This window comes from Paramisgurnus dabryanus, chromosome 4 (genome assembly GCF_030506205.2).
Source record: "Paramisgurnus dabryanus chromosome 4, PD_genome_1.1, whole genome shotgun sequence".
In the NCBI taxonomy this organism is placed as follows: Eukaryota; Metazoa; Chordata; class Actinopteri; order Cypriniformes; family Cobitidae; genus Paramisgurnus; species Paramisgurnus dabryanus.
The window spans coordinates 37015206-37035832 of NC_133340.1; the positions used below are offsets into that span (position 1 = coordinate 37015206).

The 20627-nt window shown below is 38.4% G+C and overlaps 1 protein-coding gene across 14 annotated transcripts in view; it reads left to right on the forward strand.

Moving 5' to 3' along the window:
- Window positions 1–20627, forward strand: part of LOC135735836 (uncharacterized) — an 83564-nt gene that overhangs the window by 50306 nt on the left and 12631 nt on the right. For 4 of the 14 annotated variants that reach the window (XM_065254428.1, XM_065254430.1, XM_065254431.1 and 1 more), the window contains 15 exons: window positions 88–123; window positions 1567–1791; window positions 2004–2102; window positions 2518–2672; window positions 4285–4496; window positions 4907–5099; window positions 5187–5283; window positions 5421–5649; window positions 5798–5923; window positions 6371–6493; window positions 6633–6665; window positions 6827–6848; window positions 8369–18466; window positions 19742–19819; window positions 20482–20613. In XM_065254428.1, the coding sequence (XP_065110500.1) occupies window positions 88–123; window positions 1567–1791; window positions 2004–2102; window positions 2518–2672; window positions 4285–4496; window positions 4907–5099; window positions 5187–5283; window positions 5421–5649; window positions 5798–5923; window positions 6371–6493; window positions 6633–6665; window positions 6827–6848; window positions 8369–18466; window positions 19742–19819; window positions 20482–20613 (11858 nt within the window). The remainder of the gene's footprint in view (window positions 1–87; window positions 124–1566; window positions 1792–2003; window positions 2103–2517; window positions 2673–4284; window positions 4497–4906; window positions 5100–5186; window positions 5284–5420; window positions 5650–5797; window positions 5924–6370; window positions 6494–6632; window positions 6666–6826; window positions 6849–8368; window positions 18467–19741; window positions 19820–20481; window positions 20614–20627) is intronic. The other 10 variants (XM_065254436.1, XM_065254437.1, XM_065254441.1 and 7 more) reach the window with 8 other exon arrangements.

Sequence of the window (20627 nt, forward strand, 5' to 3'; positions counted from 1 at the left end):
ACTTCATGTCCCTCAATCACTCATCATCTCTGTCTCTCTCTCTCTCTCTCTGGTGTTTGTGATGTGTGTCCTATATTTTGCTTTTAGTAGATCAACCCCATGCCTAGACCATGACAACAGCAGGTGATCCTTCACTTCTCTGCCCTTTTTGCTTCTTCTCTTCATCTACCTTTATTATAATATTGCATGAGTTTTAATGACAGACTGAATTTTCCAAATAGGCCCTTGTGTCTATTGAAATTGTAACAAGCATGTTTGACATGTTTCAGTCTTCATAGAGAACCCCATGAATAATATTTAGTATGTGTCAGGGATGGTATGAAACTGGACACATTGCATTCCTTCATAACCTTTACTGAGCATGTGCAAGTTTTCATTCTTACTCTATGCTGAACCAGCAGGATCTTATAGAAGCATCATGAACAATCGGTACATTAACCAACACCAAAAACATTGCTATTTTAGACAGTAATGTAATGTTTATGGTTTGATTACAACAGCATTAGCTGTAGAGCTGTAATGCGACATACAGTAGCTAGAATGACTATTTCCAAACATATGAAAGCCAACCAAAGCCATAAGATAAAGATAATAGTAATGTAAAACCTGAATTGGCTTTCATAAGTTTGGAAACTTGAATGTAAACACCATCTTTAAAAAAGTTAACTCTAAAGTTGTTCCGAACTGATATGGCTTTTCTATGTGGAAGGGACGGGTACGTGTCTTCAAGCACTATATATTTAAATGCAAATAGATTTTGGCAATTTCATATATGATGGAGAAAAGAGGCCAGGACATTTAGTAAAATGACTGAAGAAGGTCATATGGGTTTGGAACGACGCATAAATGACATCATTTTCATTTTTTTGTAGACTGTCCCACTTGACCAGTCTTATTTTTATTAAAGGGACACTCCACTTTTTTTGAAAATATGCTCCTTTTTCAGCTCCCCTAGAGTTAAACATTTGATTTTTACCGTTCTGGAATCCATTCAGCTGATCTCCTTGTCTGGTGTTACCACTTAGCATAGCTTAGCACAATCCATTGAATTTGCTTAGACCATAAGCATCGCGCTAAAATAACCAAAGCGTTTTGAAATTTTTCCTATTTAAAACTTGACTCTTCTGTAGTCAATGAGAGTATAGTTCCTAACCATATCGGCCTAGAAAATCTCAACTTTAATTTTACGTTGTCTTAGTACACGGTGTAACTACACAAGAGTCAAGTTTTAAACAGAAAAAATATCGCAACTCTTTGGTTATTTTTAGCGTGATGCTAATGGTCTAATCAGATTCAATAGATTATGCTAAGCTATGCTAAAAGTAGGACCGCCAGACCCGTAGATCAGCTGAATGGATTCCAAAACGGTAAAAAACAAACGTTTAACTCTAGGGGGATCTGGAAAATGAGCATATTTTCAAAAAAAGTGGAGTGTCCCTTTAAATACTAATGTACTTTATTTATTGCAGTCACTGGTCTCAACATAGCGATAATGGAGATGCATCATCTGTGGTGTTCATAGTGTCAAATTACTCTATTTGTACTTTCTTTTATTCTTGAAATCAGCTTCCTTGTTAGTTTCATGGTGGACGCCCGTGGCGGAGCCATGCGTGGCTGTCGCCACAACGGACTTCGGATTATTGTGCCGCCTAGAAAGTGCTCAGCCCCTACACGGGTAACATGTCGCCTGGTAAAGAGGCACAGGTTGGCCTCCATGCCCCCTATGGTGGAGGGTGAAGGGCTCGCAGGCAAGATCATTGAGGTCGGACCCACTGGAGCCCAGTTTCTTGGGTAAGGGAGAGAGCATTAAGACATGTTTAGTATCACCATAAACGTTTTTGTGTACTTATGCGTGTGTGTATCTGTATTTAGAGCAGGTTGGTTTGTGTTCTCTATTTTGTTGTCCTGAAAAACAACACCGTGTGTCACCACTAGTTCAGAGGAATAACAACAATGTTCCGGTTGTCTTTTTTAATCTTTTTGAATTGCTGCGATCGGAACAGTAAACTTCACCTCCCTACAGCTCCTCCTCCTCTAAATGAGGGCGAGAGTCTTGTCAGCAGAATTCTGCAGCTGGGTCCACCCGGCACCAAATTCCTCGGGTAGGAGAGATCGTAATCCCACGTACTGTATCCATCGGATACAAGTCACAAATCTTCCCCAACTTATTTTTGTATATCCATCTGTCTTATGTGTTAGTATGATGTCATGTCTTTTTTATTTTTTGTTTTTTATTTCAGACCTGATTTATGAAATAACCTTTCTCCCTTATTTCCTTGTAGAAATTGGACTTTAATTTGGTTATTTAAAGAATGTTTGTGGTTTAAAGTGTTTTTAGTTTAAAACTCATATACATGATTTTGTTAACTCTTTTATCGCATGTTTACCTTATCTTCATGTTTTTTTTCCTTTTTAAATGAAACTCCACAAATGTACTTTACTTTGTTTCTGAATGCTTTATGATGAAGTTACACTGCAACCCATACATTTGTTTTTGCCGTCTGTAATGTTTTTCAGGCCTGTAATAGTGGAGATTCCCCACTTTGCCGCATTGCGAGGGATAGAGAGAGAGCTGGTGATTTTACGGAGTGAGACGGGCGAGAGCTGGAGGGAACATCACTGTGAACACACAGAAGAAGAGCTCAATCAGATACTCAATGGCATGGACGAGGGTAAGTGTGTAAACCCACCTGTCTGATCTACATTGCATCTAATCCTACAGTCAAAATCATTACAGCTACAATTATGGGATTTAACATTATCCAAATGCGACTTACTTAAGAGGAAAAACCCGAAAGTTACCAGGACACTGGTTTCCTTGCCAAAATCCCATTCATTTTACCCATAGACAGTTGGATTATCGCAAAGAATAAGCTCTGTGTTTAACAAATGTTAATGACACTTGCTCGTCTTGTCCAACAAGATAATCTTCTCTGATGGATACAACTTTTATGAATTTTGAAGTCTAAATGCGTTTACTAGAAATCCGAAGCTAACATTTGGCTACAAGCGAACTACACCAGAGTCGCTTGACATCAACATCATCACCACCCAAGCATCTTTTAAACTTTATTAAACACTTTTAAAAAAATGTTCTTTTGTTAGGAAATACTCTGTGGATAAATCTTCATTGGAAATTGTGTCCATGTTGTGTTGTTTTTGAGGTCTTCATGCATGATGACGTTTATAATCAATGACAAAGTCTGTAGTCCCATGTAGCAATTTGTTAGCAACCACCCTTAAAAACACGTTAAAGCTTTAAAAAGTCAGGAGTAGGGGTAATACTTATCTTGTAGAATTAAACGTGAAAATGTCTTGGACTTATGTTAACCAAAAGTCTTATTTAAGGAGTTTAACCAAAACTAGGGTGACCATACGTGCCATTCTTCCCGGACGCATCCCGTCCAGGATTTTGTGTTTGTCTTCCGGAAGTCGTATTTGTCGACTGCATACGTCATAGAGGATTATTATTATTATTACAGAAAAGCAACCGTAACATTTTAAGGTAAGAATGAAACTACGATTGAATATCTTATGTTTTTAACTGAATGGCGTATGCGGTCAACAAATACGACTTCCGGAAGGCGCACCGAAATCCTGGACGGGATGCGTCCGGGAAGAATGGCACGTATGGTCACCCTAACCAAAACCCAATAAAAAAAAATTAACTTTGGTATGTTGAAACTGGAAGTGCTACACTGCAAAAAATGACTTTCTTACTTACTATTTTTGTCTTGTTTCAAGTACAAATATCTAAACATTCTTAAGTCAAGATGCATTGTCTTGATGTGCAAAATGAAAGAAAAAATTTTAAGTAAATTTGTGCATAAAACAAGCAAAAAAAAATTTGTTCCAATGGGGTTAACAAAAAATCTTGAACTTTTTTGTTAAACACTTAATTGAAGGAAAAATTCAAGAAACATTTGCTTACCCCATTGGCAGATTTTTATTTTTTTTAATGGCACGAATTCACTTAAATGTGATTTGTTTTCTCTAAAAACTAGACTTATTTACTTAGGTCATTTTGCTCATCAAGCAAATGCATTTTGATTTAAGATTTTTTTTTATTTTAACTAAAAACAAGGCAAAAATACTAAGAAAGAAAGTCATTTTTTGCCATGCAAAATGCTAACTCGCTTCTCGGTTTTGCCTACAAAAATATGTCATCCTTGCGGCACTCTATGACTTAACTAACAATCATAGTCAATTCCAGCAAAGTGTGATGTCAGCATGTTGCTATACTGACAAATTAAAACTTATTAATGCTTATCACTTTTACACCAGAACTAGACCCGCCCGAGGAGCTGGAGAAAAAGCGAATCTGCCGCATCATCACAAGAGATTTCCCACAATACTTTGCAGTAGTTTCTCGAATTAAGCAGGACAGTCACCTGATTGGTCCAGAGGGTGGAGTGCTCAGCAGCACGCTTGTTCCACAGGTTCAGGCTGTGTTCCCAGAGGGAGCATTAACCAAACGGATACGGGTGGGATTACAGGTAAGGTATTTAGATGTACCATGCAAACTTTATTAATGGTGGTAAAACTTTATTAAATCAATTAGGCTTTTTTAGACATTTTTGTTTTATTTTTTAGATTAATGCTACCAACAGAAATTACTGTATAGGTTTTTAGTATCAGTACATTGATATGTACTGTATATCCTGACACGGTAGCTTATGTAAGGATGAAATACAATTTTTATAGATTTCAGATCACAGTTGGTTTATGCACCACAGTACACAGATCAAGAGAAATCTGTTAGTTGTATTGTTTGGAAAATAACTTTACAATAAATATACGTACAGTCAGTAGATACATAAGGAAAGACAGAAGGAAAAGGAAAAGTGAAAGGAAAAGTAAGAAAAATCTATCCTGCATTAAAAATCCCACTTTCATCCTTTCACAGGCCCAACCAATCAGTGAAGAGCTGGTAAGAAAGATTTTGGGCAGCAAGGCCACGTTTAGCCCAATTGTTACCTTAGAGCCCAGAAGACGCAAGTTTCACAAGCCTATCACCATGACAATTCCCGTCCCCAAAAGCCAAACCAGTGACGGGACCAACAATACACCCACCCTACGATTGCTATGTAGCATTACTGGTATGTGAGGACAAAAAAAAAGATTTAAACTTAAAATGCTTACATTCTCATTAAATGCTACTATATCTAATAATGTGGCATTTTTAGGTGGGACAACTCCAGCTCAATGGGAAGACATAACCGGATCTACGCCTCTAACATTCATAAACCAGTGTGTCTCATTTACCACTAATGTCTCAGCAAGGTGAGTATTTACTTTGTGAAAATCTTTCTTGTAGTACATTTGGTAGAACATGGGGGTTAACATCGGCAGATTTTATTTATCAGGGAATTAAAGGACTCTGAAGTGTACTTAATTTAATTTATTGTTCGTCTTCCCAGATTCTGGCTCATAGATTGCCGTCAGATCCAAGAATCTGTGAACTTCTCTAGCCAATTGTATCGTGAGATCATCTGTGTTCCCTATATGGCCAAATTTGTCATCTTTGCCAAAACACTGGACCCCATTGAAGCACGACTCCGCTGCTTCTGTATGACAGATGATAAGATGGACAAAACCCTGGAGCAGCAGGAAAACTTTACTGAGGTGGCCCGAAGCCGAGATGTTGAGGTACGGCCATAAGCATCTTCATTTACAGCTAAAAATAAATCTTGACTCTGGAGATCTATCTGGAGACTAAGAATTTGGTATTATTGTCCGAGTGTCACAGATAAAAGTACATTTGAGAACCTATTTTCTGTTTGTTTTATTTTTGTAGGTACTAGAAGGAAAGCCAATCTTTGCTGACTGCTTTGGCAATCTTGTACCGCTGACCAAAAGTGGACAGCACCACGTCTTCAGTTTCTACGCCTTTAAGGAAAACCGTCTTTCTCTCTTTATCAAAGTAAGCACACATTTCTGATGCCACACAGTTATTATTATAATGGATTAAAGGGGATATGTATTTTTCAGTATTAAATATTTAACGCCATTAAAAACAAAAATGTTACCACCAAAATCAGTAATGTATCAGGTCAGTATTAAAAAGTAAATTCTTAATTTTACGCAAAATCTGATATCCGCCACCCGTCATCTTTTCTCCATTTTTTCCCAAAGCGGTATAAACGCCAGTCCTTCTTCTCTGCAGAATGCAATATATCCGCCCGCTCAACAAATCACAACACACCATTCCACGCATTGTAAACAACCTATTTGTGAAGAGTCATATATATTATATATAAGGAATGTGTTTTTTGACTTCTGTAGCATTTGTAATCTGGCATTCTGGTAGTTCAGTAGCAAATAAAAGATAACGAGTGTACTGGTGTCAGCATTCTGTGTTTTTTAACAGATTCGTGACAGCAATCAAGAACCATGTGGTAGATTATCTTTTACAAAAGAGCCACGGACATATCGCACTCTAAACCTCAATGCAATATGCAATTTGAACATCTGCCTGCCTGTCTACTCAAAGGTAAGCACATACAAAAATCCTACAATAATAGACAGAAAAACTCAAAAAAAGAAAGAAGCCAGCACCTTTTATATTTAAGTTGTATTTCCTTTATCAGTACTTAAGTTGACATTCATTGAATTATTTTATTCTATTAAAGGACTCTGATTCAGACCAAGATGGAGATGAAGAGGTAAAACCCTATTTTAAATTAAAACGTTCTTATATACTACATCATTTTTTATTTTTACAGTCCTGACCTATTTTTTTTTTTATAAAGATCGAGACAAAGGTTAGCACTTTTTTATATTTTCTGTTATTAATGTTTTCTGTTTTAATCTTAATCCTTTACAGAGTGACAAGACTCAAGAGAAATGTAAGCAATATTGCAGTGCTTTACACTGCTTTTTCTTCCATTCTTTTTCTTCCATTTCTACTACTTGTCTTGTAAGTTTAAGCAAGGCTGTTAGTCTCCTAAGAATAAGCACACTGGTAAAATAATGTGGAAGATGTCTTTATTATCTGATTTACTTACAGAAATTTTATTTGTGGATCCTTAATTGCTGTGCTATGGCTGATACATTCTTAAAAATAAAGGTTTCTGAAAGGTTCTTTATCAGGTTGTATGATTCCATTAAGAAACTTAAATTTTCACCTAAACTTTCTGTTGCACAAAAGCTTTTTTGTAGTGGAAAAATGTTATACAGACTAAAAAAGATTAATGGAAAAAGAAAACGTTTTTTTCTCTTGTGGAACCAAAAATTGGCATTACTGAAGAGAACCCTTTTTAGAACCTTTATTTTTAGTGGCGTGTACACATCCCTTCCATTCTTCAATTTTAATTTGAATGGTCTGCTGTTTTAAAAAAAACATTACATTCAATTTCAATCAATTCCCCAACAGTATCCACTTCTGGCATGAAGTTTTTTTAAACGTTTAATGCGGTTCATAGTAAAATGGGATACATGCCAAAGACGATACTGAAAAGCAAATCATATTCCCTGACAACAAAGTCATACTGATCAGGCAACTCCACATATTTTTGCCTGTAATGAAATCACCTGCTTGCCCAAAATTCACCTTTGCATGGATCATTTCCATTGCATGGAAATAACTTGACTTACACATATTATATTATTGTATATGTGTGTGTGAATGTGTCTGCTTAGCCTGGATGTGTGGATATCATTTTTGTAAATACATTATATATCTGTCATCCTTTTTTGTTATTATGGTTCACATTTGTGTTTATTTTTCTCATTTTCCTTAGCCTTATAACAATATTTCCCTGTTGGAGAACTCCATGATAGATTCAAAGATCTACATGATTAAATAAGCCATAGCATTTCATAATCTGAAACTGTTTTTACAAAAATATCTCAGTGCAGCTGTTAAGAGCTTCTTGTTTTGAAGTTGCTTTTAATGTATTTGTGTCTGTGTTGTTGACATGAGGTCTTCATGTTGAAAACAATCTTGAGATGCATCATTGGTGCGGTTCCACTCTGTTTTATGATACTTTTGCCATTTGTTCTTTGTGCACAGATTTTTCTGTTACTTTTTATTATACTTTGTTTTTCTTTATACTTTCCCTCTTGTGTAAGTGTATGAGTGGATATTTGAGACAGTATGACATGTTTAAGCAAGTTATTTCCTGCCTATTCTGTCCCCTCACTCTGTAACTCTCTTTTGCTTTGCTTAACTGCTCCCATGCCTCCCGAAAATTCTTTGGATCCAGTCTAGTTAAGCCTAGTCATCTTCATTTTGTCAGATAGTTTCCTCATCATCTAAACTGAAGACAGTTTGTATTCTCCTGCCCTGACTACTTTTCCAATGTCTTTTGTCCTCTTCATGTTCCCCTTTATTCTTTACAAAACCCATTTGCTGTTCAAATGGAAGACAATGATGGATCTGAGTCAACAGAATTTTCCATGCTGCAAATCGTCCATGATCCTGCTACACTTGCAAGTCCAGATCTACTTTCAGATGTGTCTGATATGAAGCAAGACTTGATTAAAATGTCAGTCCTTCTGACCTCTGAAAAATCAGAACATTCGTTTTCCACAGAAACAGGACAGCAATCAGAAAAAACAGAGAATGAGGAGGTGGATGAACCCTTTGTGATTGTTGAAAAAGTAAAAAAGGATTTGGAGAAGGTAGAAGAGATCCTCTGTAAAGGAACAAGGGATGAAACAAGAGGAGGTACAGCTGGAAAATCCATAAGCATTGATAATGAAGAATGGATACTTCTCAGTAAAGCAGATGTTGATGAATTAGAAAGCAAAAATATCACAAAGGCTACAGAGACAGTCTTTCAGGAGGTGCAAATGAATCGAGACACTATACTCGGTTCTCCTTCTAAAAGGGATATGTCAGGGATGGTTTCAGATATCAGCACTGATTTAGAGCAGTGCTTTACAGAAATCCCAGTACCAGTTAGCCATCCACAAGATGCAGAAATTGTTCAACAAAGCTTTAAAGAGGTTATTCTGACCCGTGGTAGGAAACATCGTCCAGCTGAAATCAAAAAGCCAGCAAGAAGAAAACGTAAAGAGGGAGAGTTTGCAAGTGGCAGTTCAGAAGATGATTTGGAAAGGATGAGTAGGAGTCAGTCTGAGGAGTCTTTAGATGAAGATGCAGTTATTGGCATATCTGTACCTGTTTTCGGATCAGTTCCTGTGTCTCCTAAAGTTGTAGAAACCCCAATTGGATCCATTAAAGACAAGATAAAGGCACTGCAAAACAAGGTTGAAGAGGAGAAGGACGTGGAGACTCAAAAATGGAAACCTCAAAAAGTGAGTGCTTCTCAAGGGAAGGTTTATGTGACTGAGACTGAAATTTCTCCGAAGTCCCCCAAGTCTCCAAGATCTCAGACAGAAAGGCTAGAAGAAACCATGTCTGTTAAAGACCTGATGAGGGCATTTCAGACTGGGCAGGATCCATCAAAATGCAAGTCCGGACTTTTTGAACATAAAGCAATTACGACTGTAACCTCTGAAACTGCAAGGTCTGTTGTAATTCAGGTTGCCCCACATGATAACCAAATGACAGTTACAACCCAACATTTACAAGACAAAATTGTAGCAGATAACAAGATCTGCAAAGAATCAAATGTTATTGACCCAGACACAACTGAATATAATGAGTCAACGATATTGGATCATGGAACACCACTGATGACCATAGATAGTACCCGGCCCAGCCAAAATAAAGCAAGTGATCAAGCTGAATTTATTTCAGAAGTCATTTTTAATTTTGGAAAGCAAAGCCCCCCGGAAAACCAGTCTACGAATGAAATGGTTGATCATAATGAAAAACCATCTCAGGAACCAGGCAGATTTGAGAGTGAGGAACTGCAAAAAACTTCAAAAATTGTTAAAAATGAAGACCTAGGGTTGATGTCTGAGAGAGTAAATTATATCATATGTCAAGACCGAAGATTGTCTGTAGAACCTCAAATCAGCCCAAACAGGAAACCATCTGAGGACTTTAGTGCGGACATTAAGGCAGAACTAGAGGACAATGCCGAATATCAGCTCTTTAAGCAAATCTCTGGTGCAGTAAATAAGCAATATTTAATGTCCAGTGATGGTATTTCTGCAGAAGATGAGGAAGAACAAATACACCAGACATCTATGGATTCTTATTCATATGATGCAGACACAAACATTGAATTTACTACTGAAGTGGTGCAAGGTGAGCCCTTACTTCCGAATGAAATGCTTGATGAAGATTTGGAAGAAAGTCCTGATAGTGACAAACACGAGGCTTTGGCAGACTCTCCTGTCAATAGTACAGAGACCAAGACACCTCACTCCAGCACAGGGGACAGTGACAAACATGAGGGACTTGCTGAAACCCCTCAAACAAATCCTGAAATCCATGTTTCTTTTTTGGATACTACAGCAGAAGACATAGAGTATGCAATTGAGCAGGATGTTCGAATCAGACAAAACACTACACTCCGTTCTTATTCTAAATTGGATATGTCAGATATGGTTTCACATCTCAGCAGTGACCTAGAACAGTGTCTAAAAGAAACAGGAGCACCAGTTAGCCATCAACAAGATGTAGATATTGTTCAAGAAAGCTTTATAGAGATTGTTCTGACACATGCAGCAGAAATTAAAACTCCAGGAAGAGAGTTTGCAAGATGCAGTTTAAAGGAGGATTTGAAAGGAATAAGCAGGAGTCAGTCTGAAGAGTCTTTAGATGAAAATGCAGTTAGTGGTGGATCTGTACCTGTTTTTGGATCGGTTTCTGTATCTCCTAGAGTTGTAGAAATCCTGACTGACAACCCAGAAGATAGACATCCAGGGACTGTGGAGAGTACAACTGAACAGGAAATCCATATCATACGAGACACTAGACTCTCTTCTCCCCCTAAAAGGCATATGTCAGGTATGGTTTCACATCTTAGCAGTGATCTAGAACAGTGTCTTAAAGAAACACCAGTACCAGTTAGCCATCCACAAGATGTAGATATTGTTCAAGAAAGCTGTAAAGAAGTTGTTCTTAGCTGTGATAGTAAACACCGTTCGGTAGAAATAAAAATGACAGCAAGAGAGTTTGAAAGTTGCAGTTTAGAAGAGGATTTAGAAAAAATAAGTAGGAGTCAGTCTGAGGAGTCTTTAGAGGAAATTGCAGTTGGTGGGGGATCTGTACCTGTTTTTGGATCAGTTTCTGTTTCTCCTAGAGTTGTAAAAACCCTGATTGAAAGCCCAGAAGACAGACATCCAGGAACTCTGGAGAGTACAACTGAACAAGGAGTCAGAATCAAACAGGGCACTATACTTTCTTCTCCTCCTAAAAGGGATATGTCAGATATGATTTCACATCTCAGCAGTGACTTAGAAGAAATGGCAGAACCAGTTAGCCATCCACAAAATGTAGATATAGGTCAAGAAAGCTTTAAAGAGGTTGTTCTGACCCATGGTAGTAAATATCATCAAACAGAAGTAAAAATGCCAGCCAGAGAGTTTGGAAGTGGCAATTTAGAGGATGATTTAAAAAGAAAGAGTAGGAGTCAGTCTGATGAGTCTTTAGATGAAGATGCAGTGATTGGTGAATCAATACATGTTTTTGGATCAGTTTCTGTGTCTTCAAGAGTTGTAGAAACTCCAATTAAAAACCCAGAAGACAGACATCCATGGACTCTGGAGACCAAGGACACAACTGAACAGAAAGTCCAAATCAAACAAGACACTATACTCTCTTCTCCTCCTAAAAGGGATATGCCAGATATGGTTTCACATTTCAGCAGTGACTTAGAACAGTGTCTTAAAGAAACATCAGTACCAGTTAGCCATCTACAAGATGTAGATATTGTTCAAGACAGCTTTGAAGAGGATTTTCTGACCCATGATAGTAAACATCATCCTGGGGAGGTAGAAATGCCAGCAAAAGAGTTTGGAAGTGGCAGTTTAGAGGATGATTTGGAAAGAATGAGTAGGAGTCAGTCTGAGGAGTCTTTAGATGAAGATGCAGTGATTGGTGAATCGATACATTATTTTGGATCAGTTTCTGTGTCTTCAAGAGTTGTAGAAACTTTAATTGAAAACCCAGAAGTTACACATCCATGGACCATGGAGACTGAGGACACAACTGAACAGGAAGTCAGAATCAAACAAGACATTATACTCTCTTCTCCTCCTAAAAGGGATATAGTTTCACATCTCAGCAGTGACTTAGAACAGTGTCTTAAAGAAACACCAGTACCAGTTAGCCATCTACAAGATGTAGATATTGTTCAAGAAAGCTTTGAAGAGGATTTTCTGACCCATGATAGTAAACATCATCCTGGGGAGGTAGAAATGCCAGCAAAAGAGTTTGGAAGTGGCAGTTTAGAGGATGATTTGGAAAGAATGAGTAGGAGTCAGTCTGAGGAGTCTTTAGATGAAGATGCCGTGATTGGTGAATCGATACATGATTTTGGATCAGTTTCTGTGTCTTCAAGAGTTGTACAAACTTCAATTGAAAACCCAGAAGACAGACATCCATGGTCTCTGGAGACTGAGGACACAACTGAACAGGAAGTCCGAATCAAACGAGACATTATACTCTCTTCTCCTAAACGGGATATGTCAGATATGGTGTCACATCTCAGCAGTGACTTAGAACAGTGTCTTAAAGAAACACCAGTTCCAGTTAGCCATCTACAAGATGTAGATATTGATCAAGAAAGCTTTGAAGAGGATTTTCTGACCCATGATAGTAAACATCATTCGGGAGAAGTGAAAATGCCAGCAAGAAAGTTTGGAAGTGGCACTTTAGAGGCTGATTTGGACAGAATAAGTAGGAGTCAGTCTGAGGAGTCTTTAGATGAAGATGCAGTGATTGGTGAATCGATACATCATTTTGGATCAGTTTCTGTGTCTTCAAGAGTGGTAGAAACTCTCATTGAAAACCCAGAAGACAGACATCCATGGACCATGGAGACTGAGGACACAACTGAACAGGAAGTCCAAATCAAAGGAGACAGTATACTCTCTTCTCTTCCTAAAAGGGATATGTCAGATATGGTTTCACATCTCAGCAGTGACTTAGAACAGTGTCTTAAAGAAACACCAGTTCCAGTTGGCCATCTACAAGATGTAGATATTGTTCAAGAAAGCTTTGAAGAGGATTTTCTGACCCATGATAGTAAACATCATTCGGGAGAAGTGAAAATGCCAGCAAGAAAGTTTGGAAGTGGCACTTTAGAGGCTGATTTGGACAGAATAAGTAGGAGTCAGTCTGAGGAGTCTTTAGATGAAGATGCAGTGATTGGTAAATCGATACATCATTTTGGATCAGTTTCTGTGTCTTCAAAAGTGGTAGAAACTCTCATTGAAAACCCAGAAGACAGACATCCAGGGACTCTGGAGACTGAGGACACAACTGAACAGGAAGTCCGAATCAAGGGAGACAGTATACTCTCTTCCCCTCCTAAAAGGGATATGTCAGATATGGTTTCACATCTCAGCATTGACTTGGAACAGTGTCTTAAAGAAACACCAGTACCAGTTAGCCATCTACAAGATGAAGATATTGTTCAAGAAAGCTTTGAAGAAGATTTTCTGACCCGTGATAGTAGGCATAATTTGGGAGAAGTAAAAATGCCAGCAAAAGAGTTTGGAAGTGGCAGTTTAGAGGATGATTTGGAAAGAATGAGTAGGAGTCAGTCTGAGGAGTCTTTAGATGAAGATGCAGTGATTGGTGAATCGATACCTGATTTTGGATCGGTTTCTGTGCCTTCAAGAGTTGTAAAAACTCCAATTGAAAACCCAGAAGACAGACATCCATGGTCTCTGGAGACCGAGGACACAACTGAACAGGAAGTCAGAATCAAACGAGACATTATACTCTCTTCTCCTCCTAAACGGGATATGTCAGATATGGTGTCACATCTCAGTAGTGACTTAGAACAGTGTCTTAAAGAAACACCAGTACCAGTTGCCCATCTACAAGATGTAGATATTGTTCAAGAAAGCTTTGAAGAGGATTTTCTGACCCATGGTAGTAAATATCATTCGGGAGAAGTTAAAATGCCAGCAAGAGAGTTTGGAAGTGGCACTTCAGAGGCTGATTTGGAAAGAATGAGTAGGAGTCAGTCTGAGGAGTCTTTAGATGAAGATGCAGTGATTGGTGAATCAATACCTGATATTGGATCAGTTTCTGTGTCTTCAAGAGTTGTAGAAACTCCAGTTGAATACCCAGAAGACAGATATCCAGGGACCATGGAGACTGAGGACACAACTGAACAGGAAGTCCGAATCAAACGAGACACTATACTCTCTTCTCCTCCTAAAAGGGATATGTCAGATATGGTTTCACATCTCAGCACTGACTTAGAACAGTGTCTTAAAGAAACACCAGAACCAGTTAGCCATCTACAAGATGAAGATATTGTTCAAGAAAGCTTTGAAGAGGATTTTCTGACCCGTGATAGTAAACATAATTTGGGAGAAGTAAAAATGCCAGCAAAAGAGTTTGGAAGTGGCAGTTTAGAGGATGATTTGGAAAGAATGAGTAGGAGTCAGTATGAGGAGTCTTTAGATGAAGATGGAGTGATTGGTGAAGCGATACCTGATTTTGGATCGGTTTCTGTGTCTTCAAGAGTTGTAGAAACTCCAATTGAAAACCCAGAAGACAGACATCCATGGTCTCTGGAGACTGAGGACACAACTGAACAGGATGTCAGAATCAAACAAGACACTTTACTCTCTTCTCCTCCTAAACGGGATATGTCAGATATGGTGTCACATCTCAGCAGTGACTTAGAACAGTGTCTTAAAGAAACACCAGTACCAGTTGGCCATCTACAAGATGTAGATATTGTTCAAGAATGCTTTGAAGAGGATTTTCTGACCCATGATAGTAAACATCATTCGGGAGAAGAGAAAATGCCAGCAAGAGAGTTTGAAAGTGGCACTTCAGAGGCTGATTTGGAAAAAATGAGTAGGAGTCAGTCTGAAGAGTCTTTAGATGAAGATGCAGTCATTGGTATATCTGAACCCATTTTCGGATCAATTCATGTGTCTCCTAGAGTTGTAGAAACCCTGACAGCAGACATAATGGAAGCTCGGGAGACAGAAAGTACAAATAAACAGGCAATTCTTGTAACATCTTATGAAAGAGTGGAAAGTGACAAGAGTGATCTTGCATGTACAGTAATCTCCCTAAAAAACAAAACTGAATCACCATTTCTTGATGACTCCAGGACTGATTTACCATCTCCATCCACCAAGACTGAGTCACCCTCCCCTAATGATTCTAAAATTGATTCACTCTTATCATTTACCAAAGCTGATTTACCATCCCCTGATGATTCTAACATCATAATTCAAGACACAATTCAAGTTATGAAGTACAGCTATATGGAGCCTATGGGCGGTGAAACAACCATACAGAAAAGTACAGAAAGTACATATACAGAAAGTACTTCGATCTATAGTGAAAGTAGGAAGTCTATAGATTCCGATATAATCACTGAGCCTGAGGGGATAATTCAGTATAGTCTTCACAGTGAAGATACACCAAATAGACCTCTTAATTTGGATTCATTGGAGTTTAAAACCATGACTGACTCCAAAACTTTCTGTCAAATGGACTCACTAGAAACTAGTCCCGTTAAAGAAGATTCGTCATCTCATAAAAGCCCAGACTCTATTGAGCCAAGTCCAATCAAGGAGTCCCCATGTCCAGACTCTTTAGATGGAAGTCCCACAGGGCAAGGGCATGATATTGAAAGGGTCTTCTCAATGAGTCAGACTTCAGTAGAAGACTTCGTAGAAAATGCAGAAAGTCAAAAGAAAAGTGAATCATTCCAATCATTAGGGACACAGCAGACCTCAGATATGGAGGATGTTTCTATGACCTTGCATCCAAAAGAAAGCGACAGTGATGAGCTTAAGGATACCGATGCCTTACAGAGACAAATTACTCCAGAAGAGCAGATGTTTAAGCAGGCCTCAGATATGGAGGATGTTTCTATCACCATGAATCCAAAGGAAAGCGACAGTGATGAGCTTGAGGATACTGATGCCTTACAGAGACAATTTACTCCAGAAGAGCAGATGTTTAAGCAGACCTCAGATATGGAGGATGTTTCTATGACCTTGGATCCAAAAGAAAGCGACAGTGATGAGCTTGAGGATACTGATAGCTTACAGAGACAATTTACTCCAGAAGAGCAGATGTTTAAGCAGACCTCAGATATGGAGGATGTTTCTATGACCTTGGATCCAAAAGAAAGCGACAGTGATGAGCTTGAGGATACTAATGCCTTACAGAGACAATTTACTCCACAAGAGCAGATGTTTAAGCAGACCTCAGATATTGAGGATGTTTCTATGACCTTGGGTCCAAAAGAAAGCGACAGTGATGAGCTTGAGGATACTGATGGCTTACAGAGACAATTTACTCCAGAAGAGCAGATGTTTAAGCAGACATCAGATATGGAGGATGTTTCTATGACCTTGGATCCAAAAGAAAGCGACAGTGATGAGCTTGAGGATACTGATGGCTTACAGAGACAATTTACTCCAGAAGAGCAGATGTTTAAGATGGCTGCAAAGATCAAAACATTCGATGAAATGGAAAAAGATCAAGCAAAAAAGAAAAAAGTCAAATTTGATTTTGATTGTATTTCTAAACAACCAAAAGAAGAAGTGCTATCACCACAACAAAGTCCATTGGACTTTACCACAGTGTCAACCAATGAATCACAAGAACAGTGGTTAGAGAACCTGACTGAATCTGACCCACCTGGCCCAGTATCACCCTTATTTTCTTCATCATCAGGTGATGAATATGACAGCCCTAATTTAGCTAAGTCATCACACAAGGTCTCAGAAGAAACCATTCAGGTTTTAAAAACCATGGACGAAGATGAACATAGCCATTTGGGGACTGTTGATTTACAACCATGCACATATAGACCATTTGTGCAAACACCCATAGAACATGAGGAAGATTATGAAAATATCCATTCAGAGTATTATAATGCAGTAATTGGTGAGGTTTATACTACTGATGCAACAGGGCAGGATGTAGTTGTTACATCACAATTACAGATCAAAATGGAAATTGAGATAGCCAGTGATGTTGAAAATAAGTCTCCTGGGGAGAGCCAAACATCTGAAAATATCACTGAACCAATTTCCCCACTTGATCTTATGTGTACTGCTGAAAATAAAGTGCTGGATGAAACCCAAGCAGTTGCATTCATTTATGAAGAGGACCATAAAGGAAAATCAATAGAAATGCCATCATCGCCAAGAGACTTAGTACCCTGGAGTGCTGAAATAGAAGACGATGAAGCATTTGATGCACGAATCGAGGCTGAAGAGCAGAAAATACTTGCTTTGTGTACAGACAGACGATCTCGTGAAACCACACCTGACACAACTCCAGGGCGAACACCTACTGAAGAAGGGACACCAAATCCATTCCTTTTCCAAGAGGGAAAATTGTTTGAAATGACTAGAGGTGGAGCTATTGACATGACCAGAAGGACCGTAGAGGACAATGAAGAAAGAGTCTTTTTCCCAGTAAATGAAGATCCAACTGAGCAAGATACATTTGAACAAGCAACATCCAATACCAGTGAATCTGTTGCTTCTTTTGAGCTGCCCCTAGATGGTATAATGCAGCAAGACCACATTACAGATGAGTCTGATTCAAAATCTGAAGCCTTTAGTGAAACTGAAACTGAGGATCTTGTGCAGTCCAAATATCAGGAACCAACTGATTTTTCCATGCAAAGTGAACAAGAGAGTCCCACAGAGAATTGTTTAATCTATGAGGACACGCTAATACCAAATATTGACACTGCCACATCTACAGTAACCCGAACTGTGTATTCTGATCAAGACCTGGAATCCTCTGACTCTTCAGTGGAAGATGATCAGCATTCTGTTGTTGAAATGCCCATGTTCACTCAAGAATCTGTTGTTTCAACTAGTGTCTCAGACCATACTGTTAATCAAAAGCAGTCATTATCTTCGTTTTCCACTGAGTCCAAAGAAATTGTTACTGAAATGGAAGACATAACCCCCAAACCAAAAATACACATAAAAGCAGCTAGTTTTGACAGAACTTTAGGGCAAGGAGATTCTACTGAGCGGAGTCAAAGGCCTAAATCTGAGGCTGATATCGATCATTCAGAATGGTCCATGTATGTCGCAGAAGATCACATTAATATAGATTACCCCAAACCGAAGACTTTATCCTCTCAGCTGCCTTTTCCACAGGATCAAGATAATTTACCCCAGCCATCCAATCAACCTGAACCTTCTTTAGAATGCTCTCAGGAATTGGACCTAACAAAGACAGAGTTTGAAAAAGTCAAGGGAGAAAGAGCTTCTCTTGACTCAGACATAGAAAGTAATTTGAAAATAGTTCGACCCCCATCTATAGGTGAGGATGTCTTTGAGACAAGACCCAACTGGGAAGATAGTGTGGAGACACAGATGCAGAGAATCTCAGACAGCACTACTCCAGACCAATGTAAAGGTATCTCTACTTGGCTCTTGCCCCCCCTAATCTTTACTCCAAATTGTACCTTAATTCCATAACTCTTTTAAGTTTGTTGTATTTTCTTTTCTTTGCTGTGCTGTGTTGTCTTTTGTGATGTCTTATTTGTTTTTTTTTTTTGTCGTGTGGTTTGTGCTGTATTTTGTCTTATCTTTATATTTGTGTGTGTCTTATGTTTTGTAACTTTCTATGTCATGTTATCCATTTGTATATCAATGTTTACATTAACTGAAATCTCAAGATTGACAGTCTCTGCATTTGTTGGCTAATAATTCCTGTGCAATGCATGCCCACTGCTGCATGTTTTAAAGAGAAGTAGCAAAAAATAAAAAATTAATTCAAAAAAATCTCAAAAAAAAGAAAAATTGGAGAAAAAATTTCCACAAGAATTGGGGTTTTCCTCCTCCATAAAACGACCTCATAGTTTATTTGTACAAGCAGCTTATGATGACCTTTGGTTACGTTTTAAAGTTAAGTGCCCTCTAGCTGACATAGAAATGACAGTGGTGTGTCATAATGAAAAGATGTTTGACCGTACCTGTACATCTAAATGTGGGTTCATTTATATGCAGTGTCTGAACTTTTTACACACCATTTTCCCAATATTTCTCAAAATTTGCTGTTTCATTTATGCATTTGGTAGACACTTTTGATGAGAGACTTGCATTGCATTTAAGGTATACCTTGTACAGTATTAGTTTGCGTCATGTGGGATGTGCGAACCCATGATTTTGATGCTGCTAGCACAGTGCTCAACCAGTTAAACCACAGCAATGCCCAATTATCTTGCAGATTGAACACCCCATTGGTTTAAGGCAATAGCTGATGTGGCATTGCCTGCGCAGTCTATAGAAGTGCTAATTTTGTGAGCGCTCCTATGGATCATATCTGAGGGAACTGACAAACAACCTATGCTGTCGTATGTGCTGGAGGATATGTTTAAAGAATTAATTTACAGTGGATATTTAGTCACTTTTTCATTCATGCTGCTGCAAAATGCTGACACAATAGTTGATTATGCTCTATTATTAGACTTACTTATTCATTTAGCTGACGATTTTATCCAAAGTGACTTACAATTGCTATTTATGTCAGAGGTCGCACGCCTCTGACATAAATAGAATTTTTTTTAATTTGAAAGGGTTTACAGAACGATAAGGACCACTGTAAAATTCAAATAATCCAGATAGCAAATCAAGGGAAATTTCTTGTTTTTATGTTATTTGTTGTTTCTACTTTAACTAATGTTTTCAGCGGATTGGCATGATGATGCAGATAGGAAAGAAGAGACTTTGGCCATCATTGCTGACCTTCTAGGTTTTAGCTGGACAGGTAAGTTAATAGCAGACCAACACATACATTTTATTCTTAATCCCATTTAAGCATTTATTGGTATATTCATGCCGATAGCTAGGTAATCTACACACAAGTTAATTCATAAAAGTTGGGGGAAGCGCAATTTGACATGTCTAATTCACCTAACCTTCATGTTTTTGGCCTGTGGGAGGGAACCGGAGTAAACCCACACTGCCACATGGAGATTGAGAACATGCAAATTCCACACAGAAAGGTCACCTGACCCAGCCAGGTCTTGAACTAGGGACCTTCTTGCTGTGAGGCGACAATGCTACCCATTGAGTCAATGTGCCGCCCATATTATGTTTAATAGGGTATTTTTTACCCTAGCACAAAGTAGTACACATGCTGCAGGTTTTTAAAGAGTTAAGGTTTTTGCTTGGTGCATCATAATGACTTTCAATGAGAAATTAAGTCAAAGCTAAAGGTCACCTATAACCTATAACACCTTGGCAACCACATAGCAACCCCCTGCCAATCATTCACCCTTTTTTGGCTTTGTATAGGCTGGCACCTCTCACAATTTCTTCAAAATCTATAAGGATGAAGTTTATTTATCAAATATAGTTTAGTATGTGTACAAGTGGTACAAGTGTCTTTCACCAGCATGAACTCTTAAATTCTCAAACTATTTACAGAGCTAGCCAAAGAGTTAGAGTTTAATGTGGACGAGATTCAGCAAGTGCGTGCTGAAAACCCAAACTCACTACAAGAACAGAGTCATGCCCTTTTACAGCGCTGGGTAGAGAGAGAAGGAAAGCATGCAACTGGTGAGCCTTTACCC